Below are 14,371 nucleotides of genomic sequence, written 5' to 3'. Positions count from 1 at the left end.
GGTAATGGTTGAAAAAGAGTACTATCAAAAAGGTGCGAAGGGAACTTAACTTTGATGTTTCATGTGGATAATTATTGTAATTCACTTTGAGTACTAGCCATTAGAGCTTTAATGTTAGGGAAAATGTGGGTTTGGTTATTATAAGCAGTTTATTGTACAACTGTTGCTGGGTGAAAGGCCTCAGTCCCTTCTGAATAACATCAATATACATATTCCATCAAAACAGCATGAATACGCTGCTATTCCCTCATTATAATAGCTTTTACAATGAAGTCTGACCCAAAGCATTTGGCGAAGTGCTGAAAAAAACTGATGCAATCTGGTTTCATCCGCCGGGAAACTGCTGTTGATGTACCACTGAATGTTTTCATCCCTGATGAAGTAATTAGGTGCAAACAAAAGGGCCAGCCTGGTAAATGTTGTGGGTATAGTGTATTTATTTTTCTGTGGCTTTTATTTAACAACCTCGCAGCTTAGCCATTATAAGAGCAGCGTCTAAAATAATTAGTTGTCTAAGTCTGGTCAGCATCACTGTCTAAACATTTGTGTGTAGTACAAGGGATATTTGATTGAGAGTGATACAACACTTCGGCACGGTATATATTCAGTTAATTCAATTTTATGTATATAGTTTCAAATTAAAACGACAGTTGCTTCACTTAATATCGAGCAAGCACTTGGCAACAGTGGAAATGAAAAACTCCCCTTTAAAAGGAAGAAACCTCTGGCAGAACCAGGCTCAAGGAGGGAGCCATCTGTCACAAGTAGTTGGGGGTGAATGAAAAAGAAAAGAGAAGAGGGAATCAGGAGAGAGAAGTAAAGAAGAATCACTCATTGCAATAAGGGAAGCCCCCAGTAGCCTTGCCTAGAACAGCCTGATAATAATGTCAAGCCTAGAAGTAATAAATGCATTAACTATTTTAAGTTAGAGGTCATTATGTCTTTAAGACATCCATGCAATTTAACTAATTGGTGTGTATCATGTGGCTTCATTTAGAAATAAAGCTTGGTATCAAATGTATGCTGTGCCTTCTAATAACCTAGCCTAAGGGAAGCATGTATAATGTAAATAGAACTGGTCCCAGTACAGAACCCTGTGGAACTCCGTAATTATTCTTAATGTGTAAAGACAAGCTGGAGTCTATTAGAGAGATATTATTCACTGCAGTGCAGTACTTTTAATACATAGGACATGTTCTAATCTTTGTAGTAAAATATTGTGGCCAATGGTATAGAATGTCTCATAGAAATGAATCTGCTGTCATACATCCGTTTGATTTATTCCAAACTGAAGAAGGTGGAGAATGAAAACAAAGTGATCATGTGTCTCGCTCACTTTGTTTACCTAAATGTCAACCAGGCAGGACAGCTGAGTTCATTTACCCCCAGATTAGTGAAAGCAAACCATTTCTACACAGGCACTGTCCGGGGAATGAGAACCCAACATGACCGGGTGAGTGCTAGTTTTTCATTTTTACAAAGCAATCCTTGTAACTGTTGCCATCACACCTAATTTTTCCCAGTGGCCTCTATGTTGTTGTTCTTTTTTCTCTACTCCATGTCTCGCTGAGTGTGGAAATGACAGGGTTATACGGCAGCTTCACCTCTCCCAACTTCCCCCAGCCTTACCCTGACAACCAGCACGTAGTGTGGAACATCACTGTCCCAGATGGCCACAGGGTCAAACTCTACTTTACCCACTTCAGCATGGAACTCTCAGACCAGTGTGAATATGACTACATCCAGGTACATGTAGGAGGAAGTCAGCATCCCATTATGTGCACTGACTTGGCATCAGTAGCTTGCTCACTAAAAGGCCTCTGACCTTGTCAAACCAGGTTTTGGCAGAGGGGAATGAAACCTTGCGGTTCTGCGGAGAGGAAGGGAAGAACCATGAAAGCACCCCGAGGAATACAATCATCCTGTCAGCCCGAAACCTCATGTCAGTGGTCTTTAGGAGTGACTACTCTAACGAGGGACGATTCACCGGCTTCCAAGCATTTTACACCTCAGAAGGTGATGCAAAATAGTGACATTTGTTGCCAGAAGGGAGACACATTTTTCTCAGCTGTAATTACACAGAACAAAGAGTAGTGAGGTTTCTACTGAAATGCAGTCTTCACAGGTATATGCAGCAATTTTTTAATTAATTCACATTAATAAAGTCAGACAGCAAACTACAAATACAATGTAATATTTAGAAAACAGCAGGAATAATGCCCCACATGAAGAAATTATTTTAGAAGGCTCTTAATTTTATATATAATGTAACTGTTATTTATTTATGGTGCTTTCATTACAGGCCCTCCTCTTTATCTTCTCTTGGGATTTAAATGACTCTGAAGTTAACAAAAAAATGTGTTTTCCCACAGTTAAACTGTTATTTTAATTGGTTGCAGTGGCACACCCGAGAGACTTTTGCAGAGCCTATGAAAAAACTGTTTTTGTGATCATTGTTTAGTTTCAGCTAATTGGGAGTCAGATTTAGCATGAACCAGATTCATTTAGTTTCTGTGTAAGTTTTAACAGTAAATCAATGGTTTTCAAACTTTTACCCTTGTGCCCCAGTCCGGAAGCCAAAAAGACCCCTCACTGATCACATCCCCACTTCTTCTTCTTCTTTTTAAAAAAAAATCAGACATCCACAATCAGAACCATCAGAAGAGCATCAGAGTGTGTTAACTTAGCTTCAGTCCAGTTTTCTCTTGGCTTCCACACTCCACTCCACATGTTTTGGCTCTATACTCCACCAATGGGACTCCACAGTTGGAGAACCACTGCAGTAAATGCACCTGAGTTAGAAAAGTGTCTTTTATTTCTATCTCTAACAAGTTTTGAAGGCCATGATGGCATATGCACTTCAGCGCGATGTAAATCAAGGAAATAATCATCAGATTGCTTGGTAGGCTAAAGGTTTTAGCAGATTTATACGCAATCTCAGGTGTGTTCATGGATGGGGGAGGGGATGCATATTTATTGATTTACTCTGTCACAGACATCAATGAGTGCCTGTCCAAGGTAGAAGGGGAGAGAGTGTGTGATCATTTTTGCCACAATTACATCGGTGGCTATTACTGCACGTGCAGACAAGGATACCTTCTCCATGACAACAGAAGATCCTGCACAGGTAAGAACGATACAGAGCGAGGCTCAAGAGGCATGTTTATCTGAGCTCAATCACTGTGGGTCAAAAGCTATTTAGCAGGGTGCAACGTTAAGAACTTGGTATACATTGTCTGACTATATTGATTTGTAATTAGGGCATTTCTGGAGCTAAACACGCTACTGCTCAGATCTTCTCAAATCTGAAACAGCAAACACTATTTACAGTGAAGAAAAGCAGGCGTCTGACCTCTTTGAGACATTAGCAACAACGCATTCAATTTGCCTGCATTCACTGACGATGTAAACACATGAAATGGCCTAATCTTTCAGTTGGCACAGCAGCACACCCCAGAGTGTCTTTGGGTTTTTTTAAGGCCATTAAAATACGAATAGTTCCTTATCAGACTTTTGAAGACGAGCATAGAAATGGGATCAGACTGCTGTGTTGTAAACTTGTATTTAAGTCTAATTGTTCTCATTTGTCATTCAAAATGCTCTCATTATTCCCTACTACGGCAGGAAAAAAAACATGTCCCCCCCCCCAAAAAAAACCAATTTGGTGATATTTCACACAGGGCACACACTTGCCGGTGCTCCGTACTGGATTTCATTTTGTCATAGCTGGCCTGTGCTCACTTATTTCAGACTGAAAAAGCATACTGATGCACAAAGTAGTTGATCTCTGCCAGCTGGTGTAAGGCGAGGTTAATTACTGTCGATTCCTGAGGGAAAAGCGACTTCAAAATGGCATTAAAAATTGATACCTGTGTGCAGCACTAATAATGTACTGACACAAGGTAATTAATCACAATTACGAGCTGATGTGCCTTAAATTATTATTCTTTGCCAGAGGAAAAAGGGTGACAAAACAAATCATGCGATGAATAGGCAAAAATGATTATCTGCCTACAGATTGTACTAATTATATGAATTACAGCAACTCTGCCTCTTTGCAATCCTCATTTGTTTTTGTCTGAGGCAACATCTGCACATTTGCTGGGACAAAAAGGCAAAACCTAAATGAATCTCATCATTTATGATGGCAGGAAATGTTTCAATTGATGTGAAACAATTATTTTGTTCTAATCAAAAACTCTTTAAAGCCAGCACTTCAGAACCCAGCAGCTGTCGGTACAGCTTTACAAAATGGTTAAATCAGTGCCTCAAAATGATCACTTTTAGTGCACGAGTCTCCTTCGCAGTGCCGTGCCAGAGCCAGGTGCTGACGTCTCCTTCGGGGGTTCTGAGTAGTCCGGGTTATCCGAACCCCTACCCACCTATGAGCCGGTGCAACCACACCATCCGTCTGCCAGAGGGCTCCAGAATAATCCTGAACTTCCTGGAACCCTTTGACATAGAAGGACATCCAGAAGCCCCCTGTCCGTATGATATGTTGAAGGTCAGTTGTGCGACTCCAAAGTCTGAACACACACAAGCTAATGAATGAGCAATGTATTCCTCCTCATGCTCGTGGAGGTGGTTTTGCCACTGACTTGTCCTGCTTGGGTGATATACTGTATAGCTATTGCGGTTTCATGCATATTTAGCCAGACATCAGTTAGGACTCAATCATGCTTGCTTATTTATTTATTTATTTATTTTTAATTCTATCTAATGTCCCGACATGAAAGATTTCAACAGCTGGAAAAGAGTATGGGCCCTTCTGTGGCCCAACGCCACCAGATCGGATTCACACGGGAAGTTATGACGTGCACGTTGAGTTCAGGTCCGACTCTAGTGGAAAAAACAAGGGATGGAAGATCAAGTACACCAGTACCGAGGCAGAGACCCTTTCTTTGACTTCAGACTGATGGCGCTACAGTTCACGGACTCTGTTTCTAATTGTCCTTATTTTGTGTAAGATCTTGCTATTCTTTGTTACATAGACAATAAAAAGAGATTAAAATAAAACTGTTGTATTATTTAGATCCTCTTTGCTCATTACAATAAATACTGTGTCCAACTTTTAACCTAACAGTGTGCAGTCAGACGAGCATTTTCATTAACTTGGGTTTCCTCAAATTGCTGTGGGTGATTTCAGTCATCCTCTAATCTAGCCAAGGAATTGAAGAAATAAGAAAATCATTTAAGAGGGTCTAGATGTCAGTAAGTCTGGTCCAATAAGCGCCGTATGCTAGTCATTTAACCTTCATACATTATGCAGCTTGTTCTTAAACAATCCCGGCTACGCTCCTCTATCAAAACAATCATTATAGGGTTATTTAGTACAAAGAAATGACTTATCCACACAACATTTCCTCCAGCCGCGTGCCCCTCAGATGGTTCAAAAGTGCATGTCTGAAGGTGTCAGTGAGTGACAGAAAAATACTTGTGCTGATTTATTTTTATTGTTTCTTCTGCTCCAGTGTTTTGATTTCCTTCCTCCTTCTCCCGCAGAATTAGGTCAGCGCAATTTTTCAGTGAACGTGTGACTTTCTTAAACCACAGTTTGTTAGCTTTGATTGAGCTGTTTTTCCCAGGCACATATTTTGTAGTTTGTAGGCAACAACCCCGAGCATGATGTGTAGCTACTGACCCACAGATCACCTCGTCATTTTCAACCCAACAGAAATACGAGGTCCTGTGTGGACATGTGCGCTGTAAACTGTCAGCCCACGCGGGATTAAGGCTTGTTTACAGCATTAAATACCAGACAGCCCTCGGGGCTCCTGTGTGCTTACCGAGCAAACCTGCAGTTCTTACCTGAGCGCCGTTAAGTCATAATCTAATGCGCATGGAAGGTGTAAGACATGACGGAGCAATTGACCGCTCCTGTGCTCTCGCGCGCTCACTCCTAACTGTCCAGCCTAGTTGGAGCTAATTCCACAGGAATTACGCACACCATGAAACCCATTAACCAGCTGTTGAAAAATATCCAGCCGCAGCACGCTGCCAGTAGGCTGTCAGGCTTATAGCTAATATGCCCATCACTATTACACTAGTGCACGAACTCAGTTAAGTTGCTATAGAGAGAAATATAAAGTCTCAATATCAGAGACTGCTGCTTTTTTGTCATTGGTAATAATGTTCCTGACCACGCATACTCCTTCACCTTCACTAATAGGTGTTTAGAGTCTTCAAATTCAATATCACTAAGGAGATCCCTTGGTTTTAAGGCCAAACGCTACTGCTGTGTCACTTTACAGTGCAAAGCCTTTGAGGAAATCTCAAAAGTACTGAACTTTTTCCTTTTTTTTTCCCATTTGGATTGTATTGGATTCTAAATGCTTTCAATATCTGTCACAATAATGTGGGACAACAGCACTATGGAAAGTCTGAAGGCACATTTAATGAAAAAAAATATATATATAAATCCCTCCTCCACCATGTAACATGTATAAACATGCACCACCATATACAATTTCCTTTAGCTACTTGTGGAAAATTAATATGAAACAGCCTCCTACAACCTGCAGTTTTTCTTGCTGATGAGCTGAGGCACAACTTTTTATTTTTTTGGGCATACATGGACACAATACCGAGTAATTATAAGCTGCTTACAAATGCTGCACTTAAAGGGCATCTAATATGAAAGTACAAGCTGGCAGTGACATTGTAATTTCCCCACAACACGAAAAAGAAGAGGTCTTTCTGTAAATTCAGATCCTTCATTTGTGCTCATTGTTCAGGACACAGATGACAGGCATGAGAAAAGATACATCCCCATGAGTCACATGGACACTGCACACGCTGTCCACACCCTCTTACATCACACTGCCAGCAGACTCGTGCATAATAAGCTACAATGTCTCACACACACAGGGGTCATATGAATGAACATGTATCTAACTTTTTATTATTAAAGCAATGAACGTGTCTGTGTAACCAATTCAAACATATCTGGCCAATTTTGGCCCCCCCCTTTGTATTTATTCCCGTTTCTGCACTTACCATTATTTATGAGGTATTTCTTCTCCTCTTTCAGATTCCATAAAACATCACACAGTGAAATTTCGCATTAGGATGCACAGTTTTGACAAATATTTCAAGATTTTTCAGCACACTCATTAAAAAATTCCTTGACTTTTAATGCAGTTTCCAAAAATAGCTAAAAAAAATATGACTTAAAAATGCATTAACAAGGCAATATCAGGATGACCTGGATACCAGATTTTCACTTTAAAACAGCAGAAGCTAAATTATGTGTTTAGCTTACTCTAACTAATTAAAAGTAACTTTTTACCTGCGTAAACTGAAGATCTAAAATCTCAAATGCGGTGCATCCCATCAATCATAGCAATAGTTAAGGGGCAGCAGAAGGCAAAATTTTAAAAAAAGAAAAAAGTGTAATGATGACTATAAATGTAACAGGCAGCCTTAAAACAACAGTTCTTCATTTTTGGAGAAAAGAAAACATTTTCTTTCTTTCTTTTTAAACTTTCTCACTGTGATAAAGCAAATAAATGTGAGTTAGATGAGAAGACCCATTTTATTTAAATACACAACAGTGAACCTTGGACTTTGGCCTAGAGGCGCAGCAACTTTTCTGTCAACTAGCGAGGTTGCCAGAAGTAAGAGAATCTCCCCAAATACTGAGTTATAGCTTTAAGTTTAGATTTGTTTATCTGTAGTTATTCTCACAGCATGAAACACAAAATAAGAAACCAGCTAAAAAAAAAAATAGACCCAAGTGGTTAATGTCTTTGATAAACATGACTTGTGTAAATCATCCAGCTTCCTCTTGAGGCAAAAGCATTCAAGTGGTTTTGAAATCTTACAAAGTGTCAACACTTGGGATTCATGTATTCCAGCAGTTTTGTTATTATCAGTAACGCAGGGCAAAAATCCTACTCTGCTGGCCCCGAGGCTGGTAGTGTGAATTCTTATCAGTCTGTGCTCAGGTAGAGTCTCGGCCTAGTTGCCGCCTTGGGCTTGCTTTTCGACGCCCTCCTCCTTCCTCTTCTCGCTGGACTGCTGGCTGCCGCGCAGCTGTGTGTTGCTCCTGATGGATTGCACTGCCTGAATCTGCCGGAGACGTGCGGTCAGCTCAGCTTCACAGGCCTGCAGCAGCGTGGACGTCCTCGCTCTGTCCCAGCCCAGCACCTGCTCCATAGCTTCCATCCCTCTGGCCACTACCATCTAAAGACACACAGACGGGAGCTCCATATAGTGGATATGGGAACATATGAGGCGATACACTGGCTTGCCCTACTAACATAAGTTTATGAATGCAAATGGAGATGGCTGACAAAGTCTTGTGCTTACACTGTACCTAAAGTAAATGGGATTATATCAGAACTGATGACGCAGGGGTGTGTTTTAAGTGTGTCAGGATGGGCAGTTTCACATGCTTGCTTTGATCATTTTGCAGCAGACTCACTGGGGTGTGTTACGACAAAAGCCTTACAGCAGAAGGAGTGACGTGGGAATATGATGACGTAGGATCATTGAAGGGAGTTGCCCCACATTGCTGCGATATGTAAATGCACCTCATTTGCTGGTGCCTGTCTAAATTTGCAGTTTGAACTTCTTGGTAGTTCTCAGAAAGAGTGGATTCTCTGCGACATTTACAATACAACAGATGTAAAAGTACACATTTGGGGTGTTTTTATTTGCTGATGCTTTGAGGCAGACTTAATCAGAGTTGTGTGAATAGGCTACCTGCAGATCCTCAGTGGAAAGCCTGGTCTCTGGCGATGTTTTGCCTTTCAGGACCATCAAAGTCCTGGACATAAATCCAGAAGCAGAATCCACCTCCATTCCATCTGGCACATCCACATCCCCGGCACCTGAGATATTGAAACAGGTTTCGATACATTTCAAAACATTTTAAACATAGTAAATGATTATTTCAGGTGGGGTTATTAAACAACAACAACAGGTCCACCTAGTGACCAAAAGATAGAAGTGCAGCTCTTCCCTCATGAGAAATTAAGAGAATGAACCGATAACAAATTCAGAAAGAAAAATAATACATGTTAACTAATAACATCTGCAGTTGTTTGAACCTCCTTCACTTAGAAATAAAAATACATATTTTAAGATAGAAGGGCAGCAAAATAAATAAACTGTGTTTGAATGTGTGTTAATGTTAGATTGAAACAGGCATCGAAATAAAAAAGCTGCTTGTATGAATGGGTGAATGAGGCATGTTGTATAAAGCGCTTTGAGTGCTTAGGTTGAGTACAAAAGTGCTACATAAGAACCAGTCCATTTATGTCTCTTGTTCTTAAATATAGAGAAAGTTTATGTATGATTTTCACATTTATTGTTTTCTCAAATTTTCTGATTTGACCACCCCTCCTCGCTGGCTAAAGTTATGTCAGTGATGTCCCCGACTCTCATCTAAAGAACTACATCTGGGGCCATTACCTATCTTGAGGGCTTCATAGTCACGGGACTATATTGATTATTTTGCTGGGTGTATTCATGCATATTGATCACATCTATTGATTACATGTTTGTTACGCAGAGGGAACTGTATAAGCACCCTTTTCAAATTAATGGTTTTTTGTTTGTTAAGCCACATAACACTGACCTATGAATCATTCAGTCATAAAAAGGTACCTCACTCAAGGGATGAATCTTGAGTTACACGTGTTGTGTCTACACATAACAGACATCTTAGATGAGCATCAATTTTAAATTGTATCTTTGGACACTTTGTTACCACAGCCTGTCTCAAAAACACTGCATTTCCGTTTATGCTTGCACATTTCAATAAATTGCTGTTCCTTTTTCCATGTTCATAGTGAAATATGAAGAATTGACTTTGACCACCTTTGCTCTTCAACACAACCTGAGCTCTGTTAGGCAGGGATCACTGTCATGCTGAAAAATGAATACAATCAGATCAAGGATTGATTGTGGACTTTAAGAGGACCAGGAAAACCTTGTCCCCTGTTTCAATCCAGGGGGTCAATGTGGACATTGTGGAGGACTATAAATACCTCGAGTATACATGGACAATAAACTGAACAAAACATTGTTGCACTCTACAGGAAGGGCCAGAGTCATCTCTATTTTCTGAGGCGGCTGAGGTCTTTCAACATCTGTTGGATAATGGTCAGGATTTTCTATGAGTCTGTTATGGCCAGTGCCATCCTCTATGCTATTGCTATTGGGGCAGCAGGTTGAGGGTCACAGATGCTAACAGACTCAATAAAGTGATCCGCAAGGCCATTAATGTTGTGGGGATGGAGCTGGACTCCCTTAGGGTGGTGTCTGAGAGGAGGATGTTGTCTAAGATAAGGACAATGCTGGATAATAATTCCCACCCACTCCCTGACTAGCCACAGAAGCATGTTCAGTGAGAAACTGAGATTACCAAAAAGCACCACTGAACGACACAGGAAATCATTCCTGCCCATGGCCATCTCCCATCTCCCTCAACTCCTCCGCCTAATACACTGTAAACACTGCAATAGTTACACACAACAGTTAAATGTCAATCATATATATACTTCACCTGTGTAATATTCTTGATATTTGTAATTGAATGATTTGTATTTGTTAGTACTATTTCTTAAATTTGTAAACTTTGTAACATATTGTATTATTTAATTAGTTTAGTCCGTTACTGTTACTGTCTTCGAGCAACTGTAACCCACATAATTTTTAAAGTACTCTGATTCTGATTCTTTCCAGACAGTATTACATGGTGGATCAAAAACTAACTTTTGTGTGTTCATAATTCTATCATTTTTGACACGATCCCCAACACCACGGGCTAAAATGCAGCACCAAACCACGACAGAGCCTCCAGTGTGTTTTATAGACACTCGGTTTTGGACCCCTCTCCTGATGCCCTCTGTGGACACTGATGACAATATGAACCAAAAATCTCAAATTCAGATTCACTCCATAGGATCTGCTGCCTGTTGATTTTCAGTCCAGTTCTTGAATAATTTGGAATATCTCACCCATTTCTCCCCTTTCCCTTCCATAAGAATGGCTTCTTGACTGCCACCCTTCCACTGAGACCATGTCTGATGAGGCTTCTGTGAACAGTAGATGGAACAACTGATGCACCACAGAAGCATCTCTTACACCCTGTGTCAGCTCTCTGATTTGTTCTTCTATTTCTTCATGACATGACTTACATAGACTGTTCATCTGCTGTAGATACTTTGCCACTTTTTTTGTCCGCCAACTGTCCAGTTTACTCAAATGTTTTAAGGACATACTGCACACCATGCTAAGAAAAGCCAAAGCTTTGGCAAGTTTTTGGCAGTCACCATGTTGGCACATTTTTACCTTTGGCATTTTCATTGATTCAACTAAAAAAATTGAAACAAATGTGTTTTTGCCTCACACTGCTAGTAACAAAGCGCCCAAAGATTCAATTTAACATTGGTACTTTGCTATGGTGTCTGTTATGTGTAGACAAAACGCTGGTTCATCCCTCGAGTTAGGCACCTTTTAAAGCTTGTCTCATAGGTCAGCTTTAAGTGGCTTAACAAGCCTCTCAGAGGAAAACCTTCCCTAAAAAAGGTCAGGTACAAGGACTGAAAATGAGTAAAAACAAAAGCAGCCAATGCACAAAGAAAAATGTCAAAAAAGCTTCAGAAAAGCTGAAGCTCAAGGCTTCAGCGTTGGAAAAACTGTTGCTCAAGGCAACCTAGAAGAATTATAAAAAAGTCAGGCTCATTGGAAGCAAAATATAAAGAAATAAAAGGTGGCTCCAGACTTTTGCACAGTACTGCAGTTCACGGAGTTTCTGTATCCCAGTTTGAATAATGACACAGAAACAGCTTTCTATGCAAGACTTAACTTGTTACAGAGTTTATATTGTGTATCCGTGTCACACTACAATAATCAGGAAATCTGATTTTCATATCTTTATCTCAACAAACTATTTCCACACGGTAAACATGGCAACCACCTCAAAATGACACAGCCGTACCTCCCTGAGAAGGCGGACTTGTTTCTTCCTGTTGTCTGTTCTCCAGCTCCACAGTTTTCAGGTAAAGCTGGAGCAATTCCTTGGATTGCCGCTCCTGCTCTCTTCGATCCAAAACCCTCTGCAGCGTCTCCTGGAGCTCTTGGGCCTTTTTCTCTTGGAAGCCCAAAGCAGAGGCTAGTTCAGGGCATGGGGCATCCACTAAGGTCTGAAAAAGCAAAGCAAAACAATAAAATACAATTTGCGGCTCCTATTTTTAGATTGATTAACACACTTATCGCTTTCTTATACTTGACATATAATGTTGGTACCTGTAGGTCCGCCTCAGACATGAGAATAATGGTAGTCAGGTCCTGCTTCAGCTGCTGAGCCAGTTCATACCAAGGTGCTACAGTACTGGAGCTGTCCACAGTATCAGTCTCCAGCATCACAGAATCCCTAGCCATCCAAGCTGTGCCACCATCAACTAAAAAGTAAATATCAAATCAACACAAGGTGGTGCATTCCCGGGATATTAATGATTGATGATAAAAAGGATGCAGAAAAATGTCAGATAAAAGTAAACCTGCTTACTCCTGCAAGGTGGAGACCACCTCTCTTTGTCATTTAATAGCATGAATTTTGTGTTTGAGGGTAAACACAAAAAGTAAGCCTGATCTTCTACTACTGTCCCATCATTCTCTAGGACCACTGTGACTGAGTCACTGGAGTTGAACCCAAGACACTGTCGACCTGTTAAAAGAACAGAGAAACTACAAATATTATAGAGTGTCCCAGATTATTTTTATACTTCAAAGTGTTTAGCCATATGGTTGTATCCATCCAGCCGATTCAATATCCCAGCTGACTGTTGTGGAAAGAGGTGGCCGCAAGTCCAGTTTAGCATAACAAATTAACCTCACATGCGTGTCTGTGGACTGTGGGGGGGAACCAGCAAATCCAACACAGATCCTTCTCTCTGTGAGGCGACAGTGCCGCCCATATTTCAGAGGAAAACAATCAGTATTAGTGTATCCCATAAGCCAAATATTCAAAGCAGTAATACCTCAGACACCACCTGTTCATCAGGTGATTCAGCATACTTCCACATGTCAAACAAGTCAGTCCATTTAAAGAGTCACCAGCCCTTTCATCAAAGCTGCTCCTATTTGCAATACAAAACATGTCTTACTTCCACTCGCTTTTAAAATTGTACAGCTATAAATCAGCACCTCTAGTTTAATAGTGCCCCAGCTCAATATTTCATATACAAGTATTTATTTATGTATATTGAATAGGAATAAAGGCAATTTATAACTTTAAGCTAGCTTTAAAACCAAGAGGGGGGTTTTCAGATAGCATCCTAGTTTTGTCACTGGCAGTTACAGGAGACTTTATCAGAATCAGAAATACACTTCTAGTATCTTCATGTAGGTGGCTTCAAAATCAAGGACCCAGCCTGACCTCCTCCAAACTCTGCTGACACATAACAATCAAAGACGTAGAAACACTTTTATTAAAAACCTTCTTTTTTTTTATTAAAAAGAGAAAAATGGAGAAAAAAAAGTCTGGGGGTAACGCCTGGTGACTAGCCTTTAGGAATGAGCAGGAAGAGCAATGACTTTTCATGTTTAGCTTCTGCAAGTTTAAACACGATGGATAAAAATGGTGATGCTGCTTCTGCTGCCACACACGACTAGATAAGTAAGCTTGTCGACAGCAATAGCAATAATCACCTCAGTTGTAATGTTAGTGCCTCCCAACACTCTCACAAATCACTGAACATATGAAGTTCTTTCACTTTCGCAATATGAGACCCCGCTTTTAGCGCTCAGCACCAGTGCAAACTAAACATTTAAATACTGCACCCACAACGTTTGACTGCGTGAGACGGTACTTCACGTAACTGTCACACACCCGTTCAACATTAATGAATACATCGCTTTTATTAAAAAGAAACTCTAGCATGATAAAGTTCAGGAATGTAAAGTCATGACAACTTACCTTTTTTCTTAAGCTCATCTATGGAAAGAGCTACTAGCCCATGCGTTTGTTGTCGTGTGAAATTGCACACCTTACACGGTTTATCCGTCATTGTAGTCTGCGTTTAGAGAAGCAGATTTTGTGCTTTCTTATACCTTAATACTGACAGTTATCGTCAGCAGCTATCAACTGCTACCACTATCCCCGAATACGGAACTGCCGCCGTGCCGCTATGGCATCTGGGATATGTAGTTTAGCACATACATAGAAAGAACTGCCTTTGTGTTTACAGTTTGAATATAACGCTATAACCTCTATAGCGGTAATTTGAGTGTATTTTAAAAACATCTTTTATTAACTATTTTCAAGCTCTAGACATAAGAAATATGAGAATAATAACATGTCCTTCCGAGTAGCTCCTGTTAAAAAGCTCAAAGGTGGACTACCGAAAATGACCGCTAG

General features: G+C 40.4%; 2 protein-coding genes across 2 annotated transcripts; one reads left to right on the top strand and one right to left on the bottom strand.

Moving 5' to 3' along the window:
- The first annotated feature begins 1,393 nt into the window (after positions 1-1,393).
- On the top strand, positions 1,394-4,996 carry masp2 (MBL associated serine protease 2). The gene is made up of 6 exons (XM_085394060.1): positions 1,394-1,453; positions 1,524-1,746; positions 1,839-2,016; positions 2,996-3,127; positions 4,308-4,504; positions 4,737-4,996. The coding sequence occupies exons 1-6, from the start codon at positions 1,446-1,448 to the stop codon at positions 4,914-4,916; spliced, it is 918 nt and encodes a 305-aa protein (XP_085250186.1). The 5' UTR covers positions 1,394-1,445; the 3' UTR covers positions 4,917-4,996.
- A 2,519-nt stretch (positions 4,997-7,515) lies between these two features.
- Positions 7,516-14,146, bottom strand: dffa (DNA fragmentation factor, alpha polypeptide). Its single transcript, XM_085394658.1, has 6 exons — positions 13,931-14,146; positions 12,521-12,679; positions 12,259-12,413; positions 11,951-12,155; positions 8,707-8,834; positions 7,516-8,184 (listed from the first exon to the last, which is right to left on the bottom strand). Exons 1-6 carry the CDS (start codon positions 14,019-14,021, stop codon positions 7,960-7,962), a joined length of 963 nt encoding a protein of 320 aa, XP_085250784.1. The 5' UTR covers positions 14,022-14,146; the 3' UTR covers positions 7,516-7,959.
- Positions 14,147-14,371: the final 225 nt, after the last annotated feature.

The sequence above is a fragment of the Rhamphochromis longiceps genome, linkage group LG20 (genome assembly GCF_057381845.1).
Source record: "Rhamphochromis longiceps isolate RC_006_pf linkage group LG20, R_longiceps_female_GT1.1, whole genome shotgun sequence".
Taxonomy (NCBI): Eukaryota; Metazoa; Chordata; class Actinopteri; order Cichliformes; family Cichlidae; genus Rhamphochromis; species Rhamphochromis longiceps.
The sequence above is the reverse complement of the archived record's forward strand: the minus strand, read 5'-3'. Positions and strand labels throughout refer to the sequence as shown.